General features: G+C 41.6%; 2 protein-coding genes across 8 annotated transcripts; one reads left to right on the top strand and one right to left on the bottom strand.

The window, feature by feature from the left end:
• Positions 1 to 82: 82 nt before the first annotated feature.
• On the top strand, positions 83 to 3329 carry ckma (creatine kinase, muscle a). Its single transcript, XM_008332508.2, has 8 exons — positions 83 to 240; positions 1266 to 1473; positions 1577 to 1731; positions 1852 to 1984; positions 2064 to 2235; positions 2333 to 2456; positions 2553 to 2742; positions 2833 to 3329. The coding sequence occupies exons 2-8, from the start codon at positions 1281 to 1283 to the stop codon at positions 3009 to 3011; spliced, it is 1146 nt and encodes a 381-aa protein (XP_008330730.1). The 5' UTR covers positions 83 to 240; positions 1266 to 1280; the 3' UTR covers positions 3012 to 3329.
• Positions 3330 to 4261: 932 nt separating this feature from the next.
• On the bottom strand, positions 4262 to 24226 carry mark4a (MAP/microtubule affinity-regulating kinase 4a). Of its 7 annotated transcripts, XM_008332507.3 has the most exons (18): positions 24079 to 24226; positions 19121 to 19318; positions 17296 to 17349; positions 15456 to 15504; positions 15083 to 15148; positions 14796 to 14866; positions 14659 to 14715; positions 13699 to 13935; positions 12139 to 12258; positions 11955 to 12054; positions 11763 to 11872; positions 10883 to 11069; positions 10496 to 10707; positions 10254 to 10357; positions 9855 to 10139; positions 9179 to 9261; positions 8538 to 8582; positions 8316 to 8453 (listed from the first exon to the last, which is right to left on the bottom strand). In XM_008332507.3, exons 1-18 carry the CDS (start codon positions 24130 to 24132, stop codon positions 8389 to 8391), a joined length of 2097 nt encoding a protein of 698 aa, XP_008330729.1. In that variant the 5' UTR covers positions 24133 to 24226; the 3' UTR covers positions 8316 to 8388. The 7 variants fall into 7 exon arrangements, with proteins under 7 accessions (XP_016897372.1, XP_024921535.1, XP_024921536.1 ...); XM_017041883.1 differs by lacking the exon at positions 9179 to 9261 and having other exon boundaries at positions 4262 to 8453; positions 10496 to 10722; XM_008332506.3 differs by lacking the exon at positions 9179 to 9261 and having other exon boundaries at positions 8117 to 8453.
• Positions 24227 to 24232: the final 6 nt, after the last annotated feature.

Raw genomic sequence — 24232 nt, 5'->3', positions numbered from 1 at the left:
CCCGTCTTGAATGACAGAGATGTAAACGTGTCCCTTTCATAAACTGTTAAGAGTGTCATTTAATTCGCTCTGGCCAATGAGGTTGCGGCAGGCACTAAAATGGCCAAACCAATGGCTGAGTGCGGGTCTAGTATATAAACGGGGAGCAGACACCTCCAGACTTGGGTGACCCCTATTTTGGCTGTGGTGAACAGACTCTGATCCCAAGGACTGTTACCTCTGTTCTTGTCCAGTGTGAAGGTAAAATATTTTACATTGAAGATTTGTTTGGAAGACAAAGAAAAATGGAATGCAGACTGACTAATATAGGGTGTGGGCCTTATATAATTGGAGAACCTTCTCAACATTTAAAATGATAAAAATACAAAAGGATGACTTTTAGTAATAAATGGTTTGGAGCCTTAACTACTATATGGGCATAACATTATGGAGGAAATCCATTGTTGGGTATTAGATGTCTTTGTTTTTGTCACATTAATATCATAAAAAATCACGCACTTGTTTGCAACTGTTGCATTTAAAATGTTTTGCCATGTAGACAGGAGGCTTTAATGTTTTGTTTCTTAAGAAAGGATTTTAATGTTATTTTAATGTTAAGAAAATTATGATAAATGATATGATAATTGAAAATTATTGCAAATTGTCAATCGCTGCATGTCATTGCACATTTTATTTGGCTCCCATTCATTTAATCAGACATGTAAAAGAAAGAATTGAGGGCTTCATGTTACAGTGTGAAGGACAGAGTGTGGGGAAGTCTCTGCAACTTCTCAGTCACAAGTTCTGCATAGTGACAACTCTAAGTGGAATATTCACTCTGTGTGCAGACACAGTAGTGTTATATAAAGACTACAAAGAACTCTTCGTGTGTGTGTATGTGTTAACATGCAAACTAACAGAGTGGACACACTGAATGAGTTGGTCAAGGAAATTGAAACGCTAGTTCTGCTAAAGGCTTTTTAAAGCCAGGCTCCTGGGTCACATGTGCTAAGGCCTAAAATAGCCAGCCACACCTTCTTTCCTGCTGCTCTATTTCAACTGGACATTTGAGCTTCACAGAATGGAGTGACACTTGTTACCAGCATTCCTCTGCCAACACAGCTAAAACTCTGCAGCTGTTTGCAGAATGTCCCTGCCTTTAAATGCTGGAGAATCCAGGTTAAAATTTTGACCTGAAGAAGAGATATTTCATTTGAATGAACCACTTTATGATTCCCCGTGGTGATTGGTTTTTTTTTTTTTTTTTTGGTTTTTTTTTTCTGCAGTGTTAGAAAGCCAAGATGCCTTTCGGTAACACACACAACAACTTCAAGCTCAACTACACAGTGGAGGATGAGTACCCTGACTTGAGCAAGCATAATAACCATATGGCCCAGGAGCTGACCAAGGAAATTTATGGCAAGTTGAGGGACAAGCAGACACCCAGTGGCTACACCCTGGATGATGTCATCCAGACTGGTATTGACAACCCTGGTAAGGCTCAAACAAACGACAATCGAGAACAATTCCAATTTGATTCTTCAAATCAACCATTTACATTCTAGTCCACTCATCTTCTAATTTCTGCCCCCTACAGGTCACCCCTTCATCATGACTGTTGGCTGCGTTGCTGGTGATGAGGAGTCCTATGAGGTCTTCAAGGATCTGCTGGACCCCGTCATCTGCGCCCGTCATGGTGGATACAAGGCAACTGACATGCACAAGACCGACCTGAACTTCGAGAACCTGAAGGTGCAGTGATATTCTTCTTTTGGTACAGAGCCAAAAGATAAAAGATAATAAAGCAGTCATTATATTTGGTTGATTTGACATTTTTCATCAATCAGACTGTGTTTATTGTTATCTTGTCAGGGTGGTGACGACCTGGACCCCAACTATGTTCTGTCCAGCCGTGTCCGTACCGGCCGCAGCATCAAGGGATTCACCCTGCCCCCCCACAACAGCCGTGGCGAGCGCAGACTGATTGAGAAGCTGTCCGTTGAGGGTAAGATTTGTGGTTAACTGTGAATAATATGTACACAGTAGAAACACAAAGCATTCTGACTGTATGTTTATCTCTATAGCTCTGACCAGCCTGGATGGTGAGTTCAAGGGAAAGTACTACCCCCTGAAGTCCATGACTGATGCCGAGCAGGAGCAGCTGATCGCTGATCACTTCCTGTTTGACAAGCCCGTCTCCCCCCTGCTGACCTGCGCTGGAATGGCCCGTGACTGGCCCGATGGCAGAGGCATCTGGTGAGTATGAACCCGGATTGAACCAGAATCCATTTGTGTTCAATTATTTATCAGTGTCGTGTCAGTGTGTTATTTAACCCACGTCAATGCTTGATAGGCACAACAACGAAAAGTCCTTCCTGGTCTGGGTGAACGAGGAGGATCACCTGCGTGTCATCTCCATGCAGAAGGGTGGCAACATGAGGGAGGTCTTCAGGCGTTTCTGCGTTGGCCTGCAGAAGGTATAAGTCAAAACAAACAATGATTTGACAGTGTCCAAGAAGTGCATACTCACTTCTTCTGAAAGTTCCTCCGACTCAACTTGTTTCTCCCTTCAGATTGAGGAGATCTTCAAGAAGCACGGCCATGGCTTCATGTGGAACCAGCATCTTGGCTACATCCTGACCTGCCCCTCCAACCTGGGCACTGGCCTGCGTGGTGGTGTCCACGTCAAGCTGCCCAAGCTGAGCACACACGCCAAGTTCGACGAGATCCTCACCAGGCTGCGTCTGCAGAAGCGTGGCACAGGTATGCACATCTCACTGAACGTCTGGGGCATCAGCAGCCGTTAATTGCAATGTGTCCCATATTTATCACACTCTACTGTGCTCTCTACAGGTGGTGTGGACACTGCCTCCGTCGGTGGTGTGTTTGACATCTCCAATGCCGACCGTCTGGGCTCCTCTGAGGTGGATCAGGTCCAGCTGGTGGTTGATGGTGTCAAGCTGATGGTTGAGATGGAGAAGAAGCTGGAGAAGGGAGAAGCCATCGACAGCATGATCCCTGCCCAGAAGTAGAGCAGGACAATCAAATGCATTTCTCGTGACCATTCATGTGCAATCGAGCCAGCTGATGGGCATGCAGAGGAAACAGCTGCTCACCTAGAGACTCTTGCCTCTGCTCACCTCCTTTTTTCTCCTTCAACTTTTCCCCCTGTTTTCTCTGTCCTTCGTCCTTTTTTCACGTTCTCCTGTGTTGGTTGGTAACATCCTGGGATCAGCCTCCACTGAGCTGGGCTCGCCTGGCAGACGTGGCATCACACACTTTTTATTACAAAGAGTAATGAAAACAAAACCTGTTCATATTTCTCAATAAAAAGTGCCCCATTAAACAAGTGTCTCCTGGCCTGTGATTAATCAGCAGAAAACAGAAAGAACACAACATCAAAGCTGCAATACTGACACAATATAGTACCTAAGAATAAAAAACTAATGTTTGAATTCCTGAAATAAACATGAAAACAACATGCTCACAGAAAGAATTTGAAGACACGTGTGATGGTGCATGGGCTGCCACTAGGGGGTGTAAATAAAGTTTCTTTGTAAAACTGAAAATCAAAAGTTAAAAATTAATTCATACATAAATGCAAGATATAAATGTGTGTGGTTGTGTTATAGGAGTGTTCTGGTCAGTTGAGCTGATTAAACATGCTGAATGAGTGAGAAGTTTGTAGCCTTTATTGTTTTCGATGGTGTGAAGAAATAAGAGCGCCATTTCCCCACACCATCGTCCACTTGTAGCACCTTAAAAAATACATCACTAGTGCAATTTTGTGAAAAAATGAAAATAAAAAAATAGATGAAAATAAGACATCTTATTCTTTCTGTGTGGCCCAAATACCGAAGCATCCACGGCCTGGTACTGGTCTTCTGCTCGGTGGTTGGGGGATACCTGTGTTAGGCAAAAGATTTAAAATGACTAAAGGAACAACTAAAAGGTACCTTGGTACTGTGGGTTTCTCCTTCTATTAATAATAATAATACATATACAATAACATTCATTTTCATTGACAGTTGGTCTAAATATCAACACAAATGGTTGTTTCTAATCTATAGACGGCCTTTCATTCCACTGTGTTCACCACATTAGCTTGTTGACGGCTAGTATTTGCTACAGCTCCATCTTGGGATCCTTATTAACATATTCCTCATAAGACTTCACATGGAAGGACGATACGTCTTCACAAAGCTGAACTTAAACTGTGCGTGGTGTTCATGGAGTATAGATATCATGTTTGAATTCTAAAACAGAAATACAAAATGAAAGATAAATGCCAACATCAGTGAATTTTATTAATCTTTAGCTCCATAATCTCAACCAGAATACCAGAATGACGCAATCTCAGTTTACAGTTTCTTTCTAAGGGGAAGGGATTAACCAGTAGAGCAGGGTAAGATCACTCATACAGTTAGAACTGTGTGTTAATCTGTGCCTTTTGCATATAACAAAAACCATTCCCGTAATCTGTTCTGAAATGACAAGGTAGGTTAAATACTGAGCCCCGAAGGGATATAATACTGTACCATTCACCAAATAAACTAGACCAGCAACACACTGTCCCACACAGGTAAAAACAACAACAAAAAAATTATTTCAATCATTTTTCACAGTAGATGTTCACCTTAAGACACTGCTTATATTTTGAACTGAGCATGTTTAAACCCCAATCATTTCCAGTGAAATGTTTGTAGGCCTGATTTATAATTGCTATCAGGAGACAGCAGCGTCACATTTCTATGGCTTTGATGCAACACAGGGCTTTTCAGTGGCCGGGGACTAATTGTTATTTTAGTCGATCCACTGTAGAACTTTTTGTTTTTTCGAACACTCTCTGTTTTCATACATTTCATGGCATATGTAAATACATCAAGGAACTCACAATCTGGAACATACTGACTTTCTGTCTTAGTCAACCCGGAAGGACGTGATTCAACTTTACCCAAACCGTCCTGTTTGTTTTGGTGAGAGTGGAACCGATGCTACATTTGGCACCATTTCCTTTACATCCTGTGTCTGACGTAGCGTCTTACCCAGGTGAGCGTTTAGTTTCATTTTTACCCTAATACCCAAACTCTGAAGTCATGCAGGATGGTCTTGCTCCCCACTGTCACTGGCAGAAACTGCTTTAGACTAGAATTACTTTCCCTGCTCTAGCTATAAATAAACCTTGAGCTCTAAGATATATACTATATTCATATGTTTTATATACAGCCATCATCTGACTGATATAAATCCTGTTTTTTAATGATATTATTCTAAAAAATAAATAAAGTACCTGTGCAAATATCCACAAATTTAAGTGTTTCACATTTAAGACATTGGCGCCCTCCAGTGGTTAGTACTGGGCAATACCTATACAGGTACACTGGAAGGAGCTGATTCAAGTCAAAGCAAAATGCATTGAGGTCTATATTACCTAATGCTAATATACACCACAATGAGAAATGTCCAACGAGAGGACAACAACAGACCCACAGTGTTTCTGCTTCTCACCCTGAGGAAGACGAGGACGGGTCAGAACCGCCCCCTCCCCCTGCTGGGCTTTATGAAGCAGTGCACACCAAACAGGAACCATGAAGATGCTGTACATGGATATACAACATAAAAGTGTGGGGGGATGATCCCTGTGAGGTCAACAGGACGTCTGACAAAGAGCAGAGGACAGCTGATTGTGAGGACAGACCTATGTACCTATGTATGAGGACAGGTGAAAATGGAGTCCCTGTTAAATTTAGAAATAGAGGGTTTTTCTTCAGTGGGGAAGAAAGCAGGGGAGTGGGAGGCTGCTCTAGGGGTCACAACTGAGACAATTTCAACGGTAAATTAGCAGCCAAACAACATGATGCGTTACCTACATAAATACTCATACTGTATGCTATTGAATCAAAACAGTCATGGACAATAGAAAGCTTATTTTCACATGTACTTTGAAAAAGGAGCCCAGGGACATTGACTGTGAAGGCAATGTATGAAACTGTGTGGACAGTGGCGTCCACACTGCCTTCATTGTGGCCTCTCCACTGAACACTCAAACTTAGTCCGCAGTCACTAACGAGCAGACCAGATTACAAACTGTGCCACAATAAGAGGAGGGTGAATATTCAGAAAAGCCGTGTTTCTGTTTTCTGGTGATCTCAGAGGTTTCACTCCTTGGGTGCACAGGGTTTTATCCTGTGGACATACTGACATGATGACTGAGGCAAAAATCACATGGCACAAAATAGAAGCAAAGCTTTGCACTGCACCGGAATGACGTCACACAGTGTCTCTTGTTGTGTGCGAGGATCCTGACTGACTGTGGCTCACCTTTGCTTTTTAATTGCCCCAAAAGTGTTTTTAACACTTGAGGGCTTGAAGTTAGAAAGGTTTTCTCAGGTACGAGTCACAGCTGTTGTGTCTTCAGGGTGAAGTGAAGAAAGATGGAGGATGGCAAATTTATAAAAATTAACAAAACAGATTTTCTCACTAAACAGAACTGACAGGTCATTAAACCAGCCAATCAGGGAGTAGAATGAAAGCTCCTCTTTTTTGGTCGTTATGCTAAATTAATTACGGTAATTATAAAATGTAAAATACCATAATACCACCTTCAATAATTTATTTTATTTGTATGTAATTATTGATTCTATTTTTTAAATATCAGAACAGAACTATATCAGAACTGCATCGCCTTGTTTTAACATTAATCAATTTAGACCTTCTGGCTGTTCACACCTGCAGTTGAATAACAAAATTGATACTTGTAAAAAGTCCTGGTGTTTTTACATTGACACCATCGTATTGGACTAAAGACTGTAGGTATAAGAACAACATACTGCCAGACTTCAATAGACGTGTATAGACTGAACCGTTTTGCAACCCGTAGAAAAATAACATTCTATTAGGGGTTATGTGCTATTGATTCAAGAGTTTTAACCTACCAGGGACTTAGGATGTTCAAACATCTCATTGCTCCAGTTTTGTTTCTCAGCTGATTTGTTAGCATCCTTTACACTCTTTGTACTTTGTCTTTAACATGAAATCATGTGATGTCTTATAGTATAGTTGGGTTTTGATGCTAATGTTCTCTAGATAGTCTAGAGAACATTAGGAGTCAGATACAAAAAGATACATCTTTTTCAAGAGGATCCTGGCAACTGCTTGATGTGCACCAAGGTGTGGACGGTAGCATTCACCACTCCAGCAGATCAACTGCACATCTATGAATTGTTAACTAAAGTAAACATGAAAATGCAAACACACCCTAAGTTTCGCTTCTTCACTACAAACAGCATATTTCCTCATGTTCTTTACGATCCTCTTCTGTCTCATTAGGAAACTAATGAGATTGATGTTACAGACTAATCCGTCTCTGATTGGCTTATGTCTTCTAGCCGCTGATTGGACAATTCAAATGCCTGTCATTGCCGCTCCCTCACTGACTTTAATCCAGTGCAGCCATCTCTGTTTTATGAACATGGATTAGAGTGATGCAGCCCTCTGCAGCTGCTAGTCTCTTTGCTAACATGAATTTTGTGCATCTTTTTATCCACAGGTGATGACAAGTCAGCAGGTAGTCGCTGAGAGGTGAATAAATGTACCTGACCGTAACATACAAAATAACATTTAAAAAAGGAATTGTCTTGTCAATGAGGTCCACTACACTAGGACCGGTGCTTTTCCTGTAGTGGTGAAAGTGACGATGGGTTAAAACAATGATCAGAGCAATAAATAGGAAAATTAAGAGTCATTATGGCTAGAGTAGCAATAAAAATATTCTGCTAGATTCCATCTGATCCATGTCCAGTGGCTGCAGCAGCTCAGTAGAGAAGTTGTGAAGTGCCTCAGTTGTGAATGTGGGTGCCTCAGTCTGTGTGACTTCACAGGTCTGGTGTGGATGTGTGTGAGTGTGAGTGTGTGTGCGCGTGTGTATGTGTGTGTGGGCACTCATGTTAGTGTGGTGCAAGAGAAGGTTAGATATGAAAAGACAGAAGGAGAAGTCTTTTCTCTCGGGTCCAGCCCCTCACCCCTTCATGGATTTGTTTTCTTCTTTTATTTTGTCCCCTCTCTATTTGCACAACACACACAAACACACACACACATCAACACAAAACACACACTCGTATGCAAACAGACCCTCTGTTCAAAGTTCGAGGTCCTTGGAGATTTTGGTGGCAATGTCCCGAAAAGCTAACGGTGCCCCCCAGAGTCGTGTGTAGCGCACCCCATTAGAAGTCTCTGAGTTGCCCATGGAAAGATGGCACACCTCGGCCTCGAAAGCCACGCGGCCCCCTGCCACACCGTGGGTACAGGAGAGCAGAAAAGGGCCGGCATGTTGGACCTGGCAGCCACATCCGCGCGCTGCCTCCCGCAGAGCCAAAACCACCTCCGCAGGGTCCCGCTGCCCACCACCTCTTAGATCCCAGCCACGTCCGACGGACCGGGGCTCGGACGCTTTTTGATACCCAGGTAAATGGCAACTGGGAAAAAGGTTTTGAACATGTTAACACGTTGCCTCCCAGTCGGTATTATTGGTACCACATTTAAACACTAAAGGAACAAACCTTGTGACCGCAAATCTCCTGATTCCCTCAGATTCATTTGTGACCCTGGAAGACAAACAGGCTCAGGTTTAAGGGGCGACTCACTGTCACACCGCAGGTCTGCGACCCACTGACAAGAGCGGAGATGGCATTCAGCAGTGGACATTATATAGTGACACCAAGCGAGCATCAACAGCAACAGCCAGCATGTGATATATGGAACACCGTCTCTCAGTCCTTCACTAACAGGGTTTAACTCCCCTCTTTTCTCACCAACATTATGGAAAGCATGCAGGTATTGTACGGTCTCTTCACCTACTGCACACGACATTAGCAGTCCTCCAATCACATCAAACTTTTAATAAACAAAACATTTCCACAAGTGTACGTTGGTCTGTTTGAAATGATGACTTCATCTAAAACAAAGGTCAAAGAAATTTGACTTGATTGCAATCATGCTTGAAACTGATTTTGTAAAAATTAACAGTATGAAGATGACACTTAAAGCATGCAAACAAGCAATAATTCAAAACTCGAGTTTTGTCTAAAGAGACAGGCAGACGTTCATGAAGTGAGGGGAAAAAAAAAACTCTGAAAGACCAAGCAGACAGATGGGAGCAGCACAGGAAGGTAATATAGAAGCCAGAGACACGGAAACTTACTAACTGTTTTTGATCCTTGTGGAAGAGTACAACCCGAGACTGATTTGTTTGAGCCCTGGCGCTTGGATGGGTCAAGATGGACCCTGATGCCATGGTGTGGGTAGGGTGGGGGGACAGAGCGAGAAAAGGATGGGGGGGGAGAGGGAAGAGGGGAATCGGCCATGGGTTGGAAAGAGGGTAAGAAAGAAGATAATTGAATCTCAGGAGGGCAAGTGGTGAAAAACAGCGCAGTGCGGCGCAGCAGCTGAGTGGCCGGGATAGAGCTGAGGTTTGATAAGATTAGATTAGATTAGATAATGTGTGATTATGACGACTAGGAGGGTACAGGGGATAATCCAGGGTCACTGGAGGGCTCTCCAAAAAGCCCGAGTGAATATCAAGTCCTGAGAAGCATGGGCCCATACCAGGACTATACCCCAGGGGGCGCTTACCAAGCAGTATAAAACACCAGAGTGCTGTGACATTTTAAGTTTGTGTTCCTATTTCCTGAGGCCTGTTTTCATAGTTTTTTCAATTGTATCTGCCTAAATGAATGATTGAGTAAGTGATGATAAGTACGAATTTTTACTTGGATTTAGTTTTTCAAACACTGGTGATTCTGATGCTGGAGGAAGAACAGAAAAACAACCTGGGGTTTGGCAACAACACATGTAAAGTAAAGTGTATTTTTTTTTACCTGCGAGTGAGTTTCGAGGTCAGCTTGGTAAAGAGGTTGGAGGTCGCCCTGGTGCGGGCGTGGGGCAGGGGACTGGGTTCATGGTGGGACAGGGTAGGTGAAGTAGGTGGGGCCGAATAAACCGGGGGCCCCCGGTCCCTCAGTTGTCCCCCATGAAAGGTGCTGCGAATCGTAGAGCCTCGAGTCAGGCGGCATCGGTCTGAAGAGGAGGAAGAGGAGGCTGCTCCAGCCCCAGTGATGCTGAGGGTGGAGGGAGAGGCTGCAGGCATACGGTGGCTCAGGGAGCTGCAGGAAGGAAAAGGAGGGTTAGGGTTTCATTTTATTCCGGAGAACCCCGATTCAGGTGTTCAGGGACAAGACCTGATTAGAAAAGACAGAAACCTTCAAGAATGGTTGTACCTGTTGTCTTTGCCATTCTGCAGAAGAGAATGTCTGTCTGTGCCTGATCGGTCTGTGCACACGTATGTGTTTCTGCGTGTCATGGCGCTTCCAGGGATGTTATTCTACACAAAGAGAGAAAGAAAAAGAGAGAGAAAGACAGAGAGAGAGAGAGTGTTGGGCGTCTGGGGCTGTAGAACAGTCAAAGTCCTTACTGTATATTTGTTGACTTATTCGGAGACACTGGGACCTTGTTGACTTACTGTGGTGGCCGTCATTTCCTTGCGACGGTCTGGGATCTCAGACTTGTTTGGATTGTTGGCACTGCTGACCATGGGGCTGGAGGGGGGGAGGCTGTGACTCCCCATCACACTGCAGCTGGCCTTACGGGAAGGCATCCGTCCCTCACGCAGCTCCCGGTCGCCCGTGCTGGTTGGGCTCCTCTTGGGGTGCATGACGGGCATGGAGGGCCCACCTTTGTTTTGGAGGACAGCAGAGCCAAAACACACAGAGACTCATATAAGAATCATTCTGCAGTTAGTTTGCACAAAATATGACATGTATTAGATTGACATGCAAAACCCAGGGTGAACTTTGTATGTTGATCGCTGTCAGGCGTCTAAAGTTTATATGTTAGAGAAGAGGCTCACAGAAGTCACTATGCCGTCGCTGCCTGTGGTAGGTAGAGGAGCTGCGCTGAGTCTTGCTGTGTGAGGAGGAGGAGGAAGAGGAAGAGGAGCCGGTGGCGGAGGAGTGCTTGTTGGTGCCATTTGTAATGGGGCTGGGCCGTACCCTGGCCAAAGACAGACTGCTGGCTGTGCGAGTCTCACTGCCCTCCTGTGATGTCACAGCACACAAAATATAGTCACACAGCAAAAAAATGACTCAAATTAGGGGAAAGACAGGACAACTGTGGGGTAGTTAGAATAATTGACCGCATTCATGAAACAGAAAGACCAGGAAACTGGTGACCTTCTTGCTGTAAGGCAAGTGTGCTAAATGTTCCAATTCTGGAAGCAGATTTCTGCCCGTTTAGTTTTACAGCATCAATCATTACTGACAGGTATTTTATGGCAATATTTACTTAATAAAAAATATTGATATCATGTTAAAAAGTCCATAGGTACTTTAACCGCAAAAAAAAGTTATTGTGTGGAAAGTCATCACTGCTGTGGGATTAAAATAAAACCAGTCTGTGAGCTACTGCTTTTCACAGCTTAACAAATGCTTTTATAACAGATTATTAATATTAATAAATTGTATTATTTTTATTACTTGGAACGTAAATGGAAAAAGCTATTTGTTATTAATCAACTTGAACTCTTGAATTCTTATACAAACTACAAAGATGACCTGATAGGCCAGGCATTTATTTATATATACTTCCTTTGGTCCTGGGATGAATTCTGCAGGTAATGATCAAAAGTCAACTTTTATTATTTTAAAGTTAAGACTAATGCTGCTGCATGTACAGCCCCGTGAAAAGGATGGATAAATGTTTTATTAGCCTGTTTCACATCTATAACTTACATCGCCTTTGCGGCCCAGCAGTAAATAGATGGCTGTGACCTCATTGTACTTTTGATTGAGCAGAGAGTCCTTGATTTCCTCCGGGGTGAAGCCCATCCCAACCATCACCTCTGAAGACCCAACAGAAACAAATCAGCACACTCAGTCTTCAAGACATGCTAGCTGCACGAGCAAACTCTGTTTTTTCCGCACCTATGCGAGCCGGATCACTGAAGTCCTCCACTGGTTCTATGTGGGGCTTCAGGTCTTCCCCTTCATACCCTGCGTTTATCCACTTGTCCTTCATGACTTGCTGTAAGAAAAGAAAACAGATGAAACAAGAGCTGCAGCTGCCTCCACACGAAAGTTTGTGTCTGTGTTTTTGGTCCCTCCTTACGTCTAACGTGCAGCGCTTGGTGGGATTGAGCACCAGGAATCGGCGAAGGATCCCCTCACAGTCTGTGGACATGTAGAAGGGCACGCGATACTTTCCCCGCAGCACGCGCTCCCTCAGCTCCTGTGTGCCACAACAGTCACATGTTAAACAAGGCTGCAAATGCAATCAGCCAAAAACAAAACGTGGGATTCTATAAGAAGAGAGTGTCACCAGATAAGATTACATGTTTGGTGTAACGGCCATTAATAACAAGGCAACAGCGACAGTAAATAATAGTTTAACTGTGTGGAAGAATTTCTAACTCCCGCTGGTACATCAAGGGATTCATTACCAGATTAGTTGATGCGATGTTATAATATGTGTTGTGGGAACTGTTTCTCCTTAAATATAATGAGCCGTTTAACAGTAAGAGCTTCAAGATAAAAATACACTAAGTTAAGAATTGCTGCTACAGAAATAAAATGATAATACTGCATCAATTTGCTCTAAACGCGAGTCCCTCACTGCAGGCAGTCAGCTGAGCCACACATGGGAAAGGTTAAACACACATTTGTCTCCACCCTCTGGTGGAGCTCTAGGGGGCCGTTCACAGCCATCTGCTAGAATATGGATAAACGTACTATTTTTACTTTTTCCTAGCAGCAGGTCTTAAACTGTGGAGGAAAACCCAACAAAGAAAGGAGGGAAAATGCTCCTGTATTTAACTGTGACGTCACACAAACATTTAGGACAACAGTATCTGATTTACTGTTCAGCTGAAGAACTGCATGGTCAGCGAATACCGTAGTTCATCAAGGCATAGAACAAACAAATGCAACCTCTTAAAAAAAACTGTTATAGTGCTTTCTGTATCTCGTCTAAAGGTTTCTCTACCTGACAAATATTACATGGTCTGTTCAAAAAGTGCATGTGATGTTTTTTTTTAATGGATAAGTAGCACTACAAAAAAAACAGTTTAGCAACAAACAACACCAACCGTCACCAGCAGTGAGATATGTTGCTGATGTACTATTAGGTAGTGGAAATCAAATCAAAGGTAAAACAGTCAGATTTATTTAAAAATAATTATAATATTATTATATAATGTACCAAATAATTATTAAAATTCGTGTTAATATATCAATAGAATTTAGAAATAACTGATTATTAAATGGCTGTCAAATTAATCCAATTGTTGGCATTTTTTTATTAACTATGCTATGAACTGTATGTGGTTAAGGTTACCTTTTGCTGCATTTTAGGATGTGTTTACTATTTGTGATTGTTTTATTAGCTGACAAATTGTAGCTTATTTGGTAATTAAATTTAATGCACATTATATAATACACACATCATATAGTAATTCCACAAAGGCAACAACCACAGGAATGATTTACCAAATATCTAACTGAATGATGAATTCCTAATGGCTTTATCTTCCACGCTAACAGCGTAAAATAGCTAGCATTAAACTAGCATAAATGCTACATTTAATCTTGTTTCGCTCTGAACTCAGTTAAAGTTAACAGTTAAAGTGTATTTATGTATCTAGAGAGACTGACAGACATCTCATCCACTTGCCTTCAGGTTCTGTCCATCAAAGGGCAGTGAGCCGCTGACCAGTGTGTACAGGATTACCCCCAGACTCCAAACATCCACTTCAGGACCATCATACTTCTTGCCCTGGAAAAGCTCTGGGGCAGCGTAGGGCGGTGAGCCACAGAACGTGTCCAGCTTGTTACCCAGGGTGAACTCATTGCTGAAGCCGAAGTCTGCAATCTTAATGTTGGCGTCTGCGTCCAGCAGGAGGTTCTCCGCCTGAATCATCCAGATGTGGAGCACAGGTGGGCAGAGAGAGGGAGAGAGTGCAAACAGAGAACAATGGAGCGTGAGAAGGGGCAAAGAGGAGGAGAAGATTGTTGGATGGGGGTGAGAAATTGGAATGGGAATGTGGGCGGAATGAAGAAATACAAGAGTGAAACGGATGGTTAGAGGGTGAAGTGTTTACATGTAGTCCAACAATAGACATAGCGGACATGACTCATGTACAGTACATACATCACTGTGTACTAGTACACATAGTAAAATATTATTTTATAACACCAGTAAAAGAAGCTCTGTGCCAAGACCCAGATTAAGATCAGATTATAATATATATACTGTATTTCTTGTTCCTGTCCTGCCTTTGTCTTTGCTTAGACCAGGAATGAGTGGTCCGGGGGCCAGATGCGGCCCGTTCCATCTTTTTAATCTGGCCCGCCAAACATTTCCAAATTACATAATTTATTTATATTATCATTATAATTTCCCTGCAATACCCATGTTTTCCTAAGAGATGGCATAGAAAATTATAACAGGATTTTAGCATTTTATCCTTTATGCAGGACTTTTTCATGTTATTTATCTTAGTTCACATGAGGGCTCCATCTATCTGCTCCTGACCTGGCCCCTCTGTTCAATTTTAGGACAATTGTGGCCCACGCCTGGCTTAGACCTAATCCATCATTTATAAAACCACCCCCAAAACTGAGCCAATCTCACCTTCAAATCCCTGTGGACGATGTTCTTGGTGTGGCAGTAGTGGACAGCAGAAACAATCTGTCAACATAGTAACGCAGAAAACACAGGTGAAAAGGAATGTCACAGGACCATCAGGACTGGAGCTGGGAGGTTCATACCTGTCTAAATTTGGCTCTGGCTTCAACCTCCTTCATTCTCCCATGTGACACGAGGTAGTCGAACACTTCACCTGATGGACGGCACAGGCAGTAAAGCATTAGCGCTGTTCTTTTATTTGCAATGTATCAACATTACACACAATCAATTTCATACACTTTGACCTAGTGATGAGTATTAAGTGTAAGTGAAAGTGAATTATTGTCAGTGATGCACAGCACACCACTGTGTTAACCCCTCACTTTAGTGAACAGGGGGGCAGTTCAAGCACATCAGATACTGAACTCACCTCCACTAGCGTACTCCATGACTAGGTATAAGGTCTTATCCGTCTCGATCACCTCAAAGAGTCGCACTGTAGCCAAAAACCACAGATTAAATTAAATACAGACAAATGAATCCTGTTAACGCTATAAGTATCACACAGCTTCCTGTCTCGACGCAGATGAATCTGCTGTTAAAGCCGAGAGCGTTTGAGCCATGTGACACTTTAGCTTTAGGAAATCCAACATAATGACCTCTGTATGAAACCTGAGACACAACATAGAGTCAATGAATGCTCTGAAGCTAATAGTGCATCACACTTCAGTCGGGTCACATGGTCCAGGCAAATCTCTCTAACACACACACACACACACACACACACACACACACACACTTACCTATGTTAGGGTGATTTAGGCTTTTCATTATCCGGACCTCTCGAAAAAGCTGCAAAAACATAATGATATAATTGGTATAAAAGTAATGTTAAATCCAATCAGTGGCTTTAAACAGTTAAGTAAACAGTTTTGCAGCAGTTAAACAGTTGTGTTCCTTTTTACACAGAAAAAAATAAGTTAGTTTTAGTTAGCTTTAGTTTCCACTCCAAAAGATGATTTAGTTAAAAAATGAAAAATTCAATTCACTTCTGTGCCTTATATATCAGGACTCCTGTCTACATAATAATAATCACATAATACTATGTCACTAAAGGTTTAAGCCACAATTTGGCCATATTATTTAAAAAGTGTCTTTATGTTAGTCTTTGAAAACATTTCATTTGCATGAATAACAACCAAGGAGCTCAAACACAAATGTGTGACTGAAATAAAAAAAAACAACAACATCTTTTACTCCATCTGAGCTTTTCTCACGGCTGGTATTATTTCAGCTTCCTGTGACACATTTATGCAGGAGATCAGTTGTGAGCTTGTTCCCCTGATTTTCCTATAATACCCACTGTCTCTCCTCCACGTCCTCGACTACATCTCAGAAAGAAAAAAAGATAGTGTGATAAGCTTTTTCTATCTTTTTCTAATCCTCCCCCTTCTGCTATTTTCCAATGTGTCTCCCCCTGTTTCCTCCTCCTTCATTCAACTGCTCTGGCAGTGCCCTAACGTCACTGTTGCCATAGCAACCCAGGTATTAAGACCAGGCTCTTTCCTTCCCTCTCCAGCTGTGACAGAGGGAATCTTGGGATACATGTGCACTGGTCTAATGTCTCATCATCCGGGTGTCCCATTAAATCCCAGTTTATTCCAGCAGGACCCTAATGAACACATCAGTTCAAACAATACACTTTCTCTGAGCAACACGTTCATCCCCTACCATTGTTAACACCTTTCATAAAGCTGACTGCATGCTTGACTGCTGTTCTATAAATTTCTTTATATACAAATGTATATTTATGTATATATACATATATAATATATATTTTTACATGTGTCTAAATACATATATTTAGATATTTTTATATATGTGTATATATATTACATATATTTGTATTACAATATGTACAATTAAATACTGTAAAAAACATATATATAAATTGCAATATCACTGAGGGGAACATAGATGATTAAGACACAAGAAGCAAGAAGCTCATTATTACTGATACAGTGACCACTTTATGGTTTTTTTACACCAAAACTGGAACAGAATTTATAAAAAAATCCACCATGTTCCATTAAATAAATCCACAGGACTGACCTAATGGCTCAGAGCCACTTTTTCTTGAACCTACAACCAAAGCAGTTGCTACATTGATTCAATAAATTGATTTAATAAAAATGGAAGCTGCTTACAATAACAATACTAAATCTGCATTTAAAAAAGGCCTCTCAACAAATGCCCGATTGGTTTTGCATAAGTCACGTGTGGCATTAGAAAAAAAAACGTGAAGAAACAGAAACGGAGGATGATCTGGGTGACTGTGGCTAACACGATGAGTCACCCTGCACTTAGGGCAGCGTTTAGCCCAGAGAGAGACGAGAGATGATCTGTGAAGCCGGGGTCTCCTCTTACTCTCATCCAGTGCCTGCACCTGCCAAACAGCATCACATCCGAGCTCCCTCTCATCTGCTCTCTCATAGCCCCTTTCTGACAGTCCACCTCAGAACATGAACCTCTCCTTGGCAGAATACTGTAACTTGGGCAGCTATCATGACCCTCTACATCTTCAGTGTGAACTGTGTCTGTTGTGGCATGTGTTTTATGTGTGTAGCATAAACGTGAACATACCTTTTGTAGGCTGGTTGGATTCAACTGAGTTTTGTCGATAATTTTTATTGCAACCTGGAAGAGAAACGAAACAAACGTCAAACGTCAGTCTCGTTAAAACTAATAAAACTTTCACCAACACAGTTGCAGCGGTCCCCAACCTTTTTTGTATCATGGATCGGTTGGCCAGTATCAGCCGTTCTTGCGTTCCAGTAACTTCACGCCATTGTTGAAGGATCATTACATTTTCAAAATAAAACACCCTTCAGACTTTATTCTGCTAGTATCAGAGTCTGAATGACCTGTTTTTGTGAAACACTATGATTTAATAAAAAAGTAAACTGATATGACTGGATTCTTTTTGAATGAAGTAAATTATTAAAACTGCAGTGAATCTTTTCACTGTGTCCCACTGTGGCCCGATACCAAATAACCTACGGACCGGTACCGATCTTTGGACCGGGGGTTGGGAACCCCTGCTTTAGTGGACTGGGCTATCTAACAGACCACTGCCTTTGTACTAGGTTACAAAAAAGAGAGGAGAGAAATCACATTATTTATTAGTAACCAAGCTGTACTATGACAGGTGGTGAACGATGTCAGCCTGTTGCTATAAGGGATTTTGGAGATTAAATCAAATGATGTGTGTAAATATATTTACATTATAAATATATATTTTTAAGGATCAGTTATATTAATTATATATTTTATTAATAACAATGACACTGTTTGATCCTCTTGCTTCACATCCCTGGTAGCATCTCCATATTAGTCACATGTAATATACTGTAGCTTTTTCAAGTATCTTAAAAACACAAGCTCATTTGCCAACGTCTAAATTTGTAGGTAAGTGTGAGTTCTAAAAGTAAGCTGCTGAATGTAGGTCTGGGACACAAAGAGCAGATGGAGCGAAGGCGCTTTTGACTGATTTGACTTAATCTCTCCCGACTTGCAATAGAATGGCCAGCTGGGCATGTATTAATTGTTCACTCATAAAAAAAAAAAAGTCACACCAAATTTCACACCAAAAATGTTTCGGGTACAACACAAAACTTATCAACACTGCATAACAAAACAAATATATCTTCACTTTACAACCTCCCTTTTTCCCTTGTCTTGAAATTAAATATCCAATAATTACAGAAATAAATAAGTCCAAGAGAAAACTTTTTCCAACTTCGTGTTATGGCTCCAATGGCTAATAAGAGACAAGAAGACCATTTCCTGAGCATTAAATTTTGCTTTGTTTTTTTGAGAGACAGTATAAGTTCATCAGTGGGCAGCCCTTGGGCTCTTAAACCAGCTGCCTATACTTTTGATCTTTTTAGATGTTTGAGAAAAATTAGACATTAAATCTTGCACAGAAAAATAGTAGGGATGCACAAATGTAAACTTCAGCGTGGATCACTCATAATTCATGTCACGCCACACACACAATCTTTTTGGGCAATGTAGGTACTGAAAAAGGAAGTTTTTGTTTATTAGGCTAAAACCACTCAAATAATTTTGTTGGGCAATGAAGTACTATAAAAATATTTTCATTGATTAGTTAGCAGTCAAAAAGAGCGTGAACCTTGTCATGTGAATTAAGCACATTAAAGGTTGTTCATGTTTCATAAATCTGATTAAATTTGTGCTCATTCAGTTCGGACAGTTTTATGAAGAGTTGAAAGACTGTCATTCAGTAATGTTTCCATGGTACAAAACAACAACAAAAAAAATCATCACCATTGGCATCAGCCAAACAACTGGTGCATCCCTAGAGAAGAAGGACTACCAGCTGATCCATGAACTTCTGTCACCCTGGACAGAAGTTCATCTCCGACCGCTGTCTCTAATATCTTACCTCCATTTCTGTCACCATGTGGCGGGCCAGCTTGACTTTGGCAAAGTTCCCCTTGCCAATTGTCTTGAGCAGACGGTAGAAGCCGATGTGCGGCTGCTCGTCTGAGCAGGAGGCAATGGAGTTCCTGCACCGCGCGCCCAGCGAGCGGCTGGACTGGCTGGTTGCCTTGTCTGAGCGACTGGCCCCAAGTGACACATGCTGGAAGAGCGAGAGAGAATGAGAGAGAGGAGAAAGTTGAAGAACACCACAAAAACAATAACTAGAGCACACACTACAATACTCAAATACTGGTGGTCTTCGGTTTACAATGCCTTCAAACCAACAACGAGAACTAGTTGGCGAGTGGAGATGTTTTTAGCTGGTACCATATTTTCAGCCAATAAGAAGAAGAAAAAGACACAGGATTACAGGTACAGGACCATCATACAGGAGTTAGCAGATACACAAGCTTAGAGTGCCCTCTAGTGGCTGTCAATGTGAAAATGACAAACATGTATAATTATATTATATTTTAATGTATAAGTCGCATCTGAGTATAAGTCACAAACCCAGCCAAAGGATGACAAAAAGTGTGACTTATAGTCTGCAAAACACAGTACTTGAAAAAAAAAAATCAGAATCTGCCTAAACGGTGCAACTTCAACTATCTAATAATAAAAACTACATTGTGAGGAAACCATGAGACTTCCACTGTTAGCACTGCTGCTACCATTCAATTATACTAATTGCTGCTGCTCAGTTCTGGAGCCCCCTGCCTCAGACTATTGTTGTGCAGCTATGACAGAGTCCACAGCTTGAGTCACATTTATATCTTCAGCCAGGAAACAGAGCAGAAGAGCAGAGGAGGCCAACAATATGCATTTACACAAACAAAGTGTGATGTATTGCAGTACCAAGCAGCGCCCTGTCATGTGACACAAGAAGGAAAGAGAAGGAAAGACAGCCGATCGATGGTTGTAGTTGGAGGGGGCAAGAGCCCATTTCAGGAGGAGGAGGAAGCAGGACAGTGGAAAGAGATGAGCCGAAAAATTAAGAGATTTATAAAATAAATAAATAACAAGGAAAGAGATGTAAGAAGGAAGTATAAGAGGGGAGCAGATGCTGTCACAGTGGTCCCGTCTGGTCAATACCTCACCCTGAGGCATTGCACTTCCACCCCCCAGCATTTCATTTTGCTCTCATCTTTACATACACAGACACACACATATATACATACATAAAGGCAAACGCCACCGCACAGTACTACAAATATATAGTACACAGTAAGACACTCTCTCTTTCAGCTGCTGCTCTCATGACCAACATCTATCCTGAGACTAAGCTGAGGCTGCAATAGTTAATGTAATAATTCATAAATAATGGACAATTAATTAAGTCTCAAACTGATGTCATAGACCAGAGTGGTTTTATGGTCTGAATTCTTTGTCCTCATGTGATAGTTAACTGATTGTTTAGGCCACATTACCAGTTAACTAAGGAAAAAAATAACAATACTCAGATTCCTCCTGCATAAATACAGTGTTAGTTGCAGTCCTATTACTGTACTGTACCATACTGTAATGTAACCATCACCTTGCCCAGCTTCACCTGTGGTGACATGGCAACACAATTTAGCATCATCATTTCATTCATCTGTCCTCAGTGTTTAACAGTGGAGTGAGGACAGCAGACTCAGATTCATTTTCATGGAACAGATCTGAACTCACAGTCCACCATATACAATGGCAACCCATACACACTGTAAAATTTATTTTTCCCTGAAAAACACAGCCACCATTTCAAATATAAACCCTTTAAGACATACCAAAAAAGGTGGGACATGGGAAAATTAAGGAATGCTCAAAATCTCAACCGTGGAACATAAAAGGTATGAGGTATAAAAGGTGCATCTAAAATAGGCTCTGTTGTTAGTAAAGAAAAAAAGCAAGGTTCACACTTTGTGACCCACTGCATGCGCAAATAGTCCAACAGTTTAAGAATGGCATGACCAATGTATGAAGTTTTATTATTTACACTCCATGATATTATCAAAAGATTGGAAGAATCTTAAGAAAACTTCTCCAATTAACGGGAAATTCATAAAACAGACATGGAACAGCCATGTCCTCCAGTCGTGCTCACTAACCCTTCAGACAACCTTTTGCACTTAACTAACAAGGTTCATCATCAATTACTGGGTTAAAACTCAAACAGGAGCCATACTATAGATCAGTGACACCAAGAAGTGCAGCCAGATTCTCTGGGCACCAGCTCCTCTGAAATGGGCTGATGCCAAGTGGAAATTTGTGGTGTGGTGAGACGACTCCATATTTAATACAAGTGGTAAGGGTGTGTGTTAGTGCCCATGGCATGGGTAAGTTAATATATTTGAAGGCATGCTTCAAAGCAATGCTTAAAGGTACCTACAAGATCCGGAGAAACATATGCTGCCATCCAAGGCAGTATTTCAGAAAAATCTCTGCTCATTTTACCAAGATACCAAGCTATGATCTATAAATGTGTCAACAGGTTTGACTTTTAGATAAAAATGGTGCAGGTACCATACTGGCCTGCCTGCAGTCAGTGTGTAGCGCCAAGTCCGACAACAGAGCAACTGAAGTTGTATAACAACTTCACCACATAAATGGGAAGGAATTCCTTGCACAAGGCTACCTTTCAGTCTCACATAAATGCACCACAAATATCACATTTATTTAGCTAATTAAAACTGTGCAAATAAATCAAAGTTGCAGCTGAAGTTGTGCAGGACGTAGTTTAAATCATTAAACATTTACTAGGGTAAAAAACAAAAACACTAGACAACTAATGGTTTGAAAAACTAAACACTTCTACTACAGTGTAAAAATATAAATTCTTAACAAAGAGACAAAGAGCAGCTTTAGCAAATAGTTAGTCAAATGATAACTAGGGATGTTGTCATCGTGAATTGATTAAAAATCTATACAAATGCTCGACAACTTGCATCTATTGAAGTAAAAAATAAATTGTGCATCAATGCATGTTTGCTGTCGCAAAAAGTCAGAGGTCATATCATGACTACACACTCTAATACAGTAGGTGGCAGTATGCGTTGGTTGTGACTCGCTACTCCATCAAGACTTCAGGTCCCTATGTAATCTAGGTGACATTCAGGTGTTCAAACAGAACGTGGGAAGAACTTCTTCCACTGTGTTTCACAGTGTTTCTGTAAAGAAAGGAACTCTTTTCCAGTTCATATTTTTTAATATTCTTTTGTTGTTTAATAAATTGACAGTTAGTGAGATAAATAAAACCAGACCAGTTTGACTTTTAATAAGAGGAGATAAGTGAGTGTATTGTTATATTTTTAAAGAAGGTTAGTCACCAAATACATTTAGTGTCATTTTTTTTTTTTTATGTAAAACGTGGTTACAGGTAAGTATTTTTAAGGTGATTTTTTTCTTACATTTTTTTCTTTGATAATGATTTTGTGTCACTTCACTGTTTTAGTTGTACTTTTCTCTAATTAATGAGAAAAAAGCTTCCATTTAAGGGTCTATTAGTTGTAAATTGGCTTTTGTACTGTAAAGTACTGGGAGAGACAGTACAAAACACTGTAGAAAACATTTATATGTACTGTATATCAAGTAGAACGAGTAAAAGTTCCTTCCTACAGAATGGTCTACGCTGCCATTGCCCCTGTTCTTTAAACAAATGATCTGTGTCTGTTTGACAGTACAGTCAACCTTTAGTTTTTGCTTTAAGTAGTAATAAACAGTTTTACATAAATACCTGCAAAGGTTTTTGAAATACCCTCATTTCAGATTAAATTAACTATAGTCTATGATTTTTTTCTACTGTAAATATGCTGCTGGGGAGATGAGTGACATTTTTTTGACAGTTTTCAACATAGAATATTGAGATTTATAAATGCTGTGTGTGTATGAAAGGAGCCACAGACCCCTCAAATCCCTTTTATGTACATGGCCTGGTCCCTGGGCCTGATTTTGGTTATGTGTACCAGGGTAGAATTGTGTGAACAGATTTCAGTTCTCACAACAGGAGAAAATGCTGCAGCACACAAACACTATAACACGCAAGGAAATCTAGAGGCTTAAGCAGCCTTCTGTGCTGAGAACAAACAAGTGTTTAAGACAGAAAATGACAAGATGAAACGTCACTGAGCAGGATCACCATTTTAGACGTGACAGAGATAGACAGATAGATAGACAGATAGACAGATAGATAGATAGCTAGATAGATAGATAGATAGGACGTCCAATATTCTTTCTTCCAGTGACATATGAATATTATCATCATGGACTCTCTTATTTCCTGCAGGCCTTTACTGTGTTCTGCACAGCCTCTGTCTGTCACCCACGGGCTCTGGGGTTGGGCGCTTTGTCGGCTGCGCAGCAGCAAAGGACCGCACATCATTTTCGCAGTAATCCCCTCGCTCCCTGCCAACAGCCTTATATTCTCTCTCTATGTGCATGCATTTTTGGCCTTCTCTGCTCCTGTCCCACCCATACGCACACACATATACACACACAGGACGGCATCATTATCAGCAGCAGCAGCAACAGCAGCAGCAGAAAGGTGCATCTATGATGTGACATCACCCTCTCTCTCTCTGTCCAGTCTTATAATCAGAGGTGACAGCTGGTGTTTTAGGGTTTCTGCGCATATCCAGCCCACTGTAATCGTATGCGGGTGGACTCATCCCGGGTGGGCTATGAGCTGCGCAGACACTCAAGGTTAGCCCATCTTCTGCTGCTGTCCTGCTGTCCTAAAACACCCATCCATCCTCCACAGTCCCCACAGTCCTCCTCATGAGACTCACACCTGCGTGCATGTGTGACCCTTGTGTGCACTGTGAATGAATGAGGGCCGGAGGACGCACATACATGATGAGGGGGGTTTTTTAAGGGATGCACGTTCATCTTCTGCGCGCACACGCACACATACACACACAGGTTATGGGCTGTAATTGCACTTACATGGTCTCCTGTGCTCCTGTCGTTTCCAGACGGTAATGCAGATCGAGAAGACATGTTCCCTTTCTCTCGTCCCTGTTCCCTGAGTGACAATCACGGCGTGTGTGCGCGGATGATGTCGATCAGACCGAGTAACATCCGCAGATTCGACTCCAGC

Source organism: Cynoglossus semilaevis, chromosome 19 (assembly GCF_000523025.1).
Source record: "Cynoglossus semilaevis isolate Cse_v1.0 chromosome 19, Cse_v1.0, whole genome shotgun sequence".
NCBI lineage: Eukaryota > Metazoa > Chordata > Actinopteri > Pleuronectiformes > Cynoglossidae > Cynoglossus > Cynoglossus semilaevis.
The sequence above is the reverse complement of the archived record's forward strand: the minus strand, read 5'-3'. Positions and strand labels throughout refer to the sequence as shown.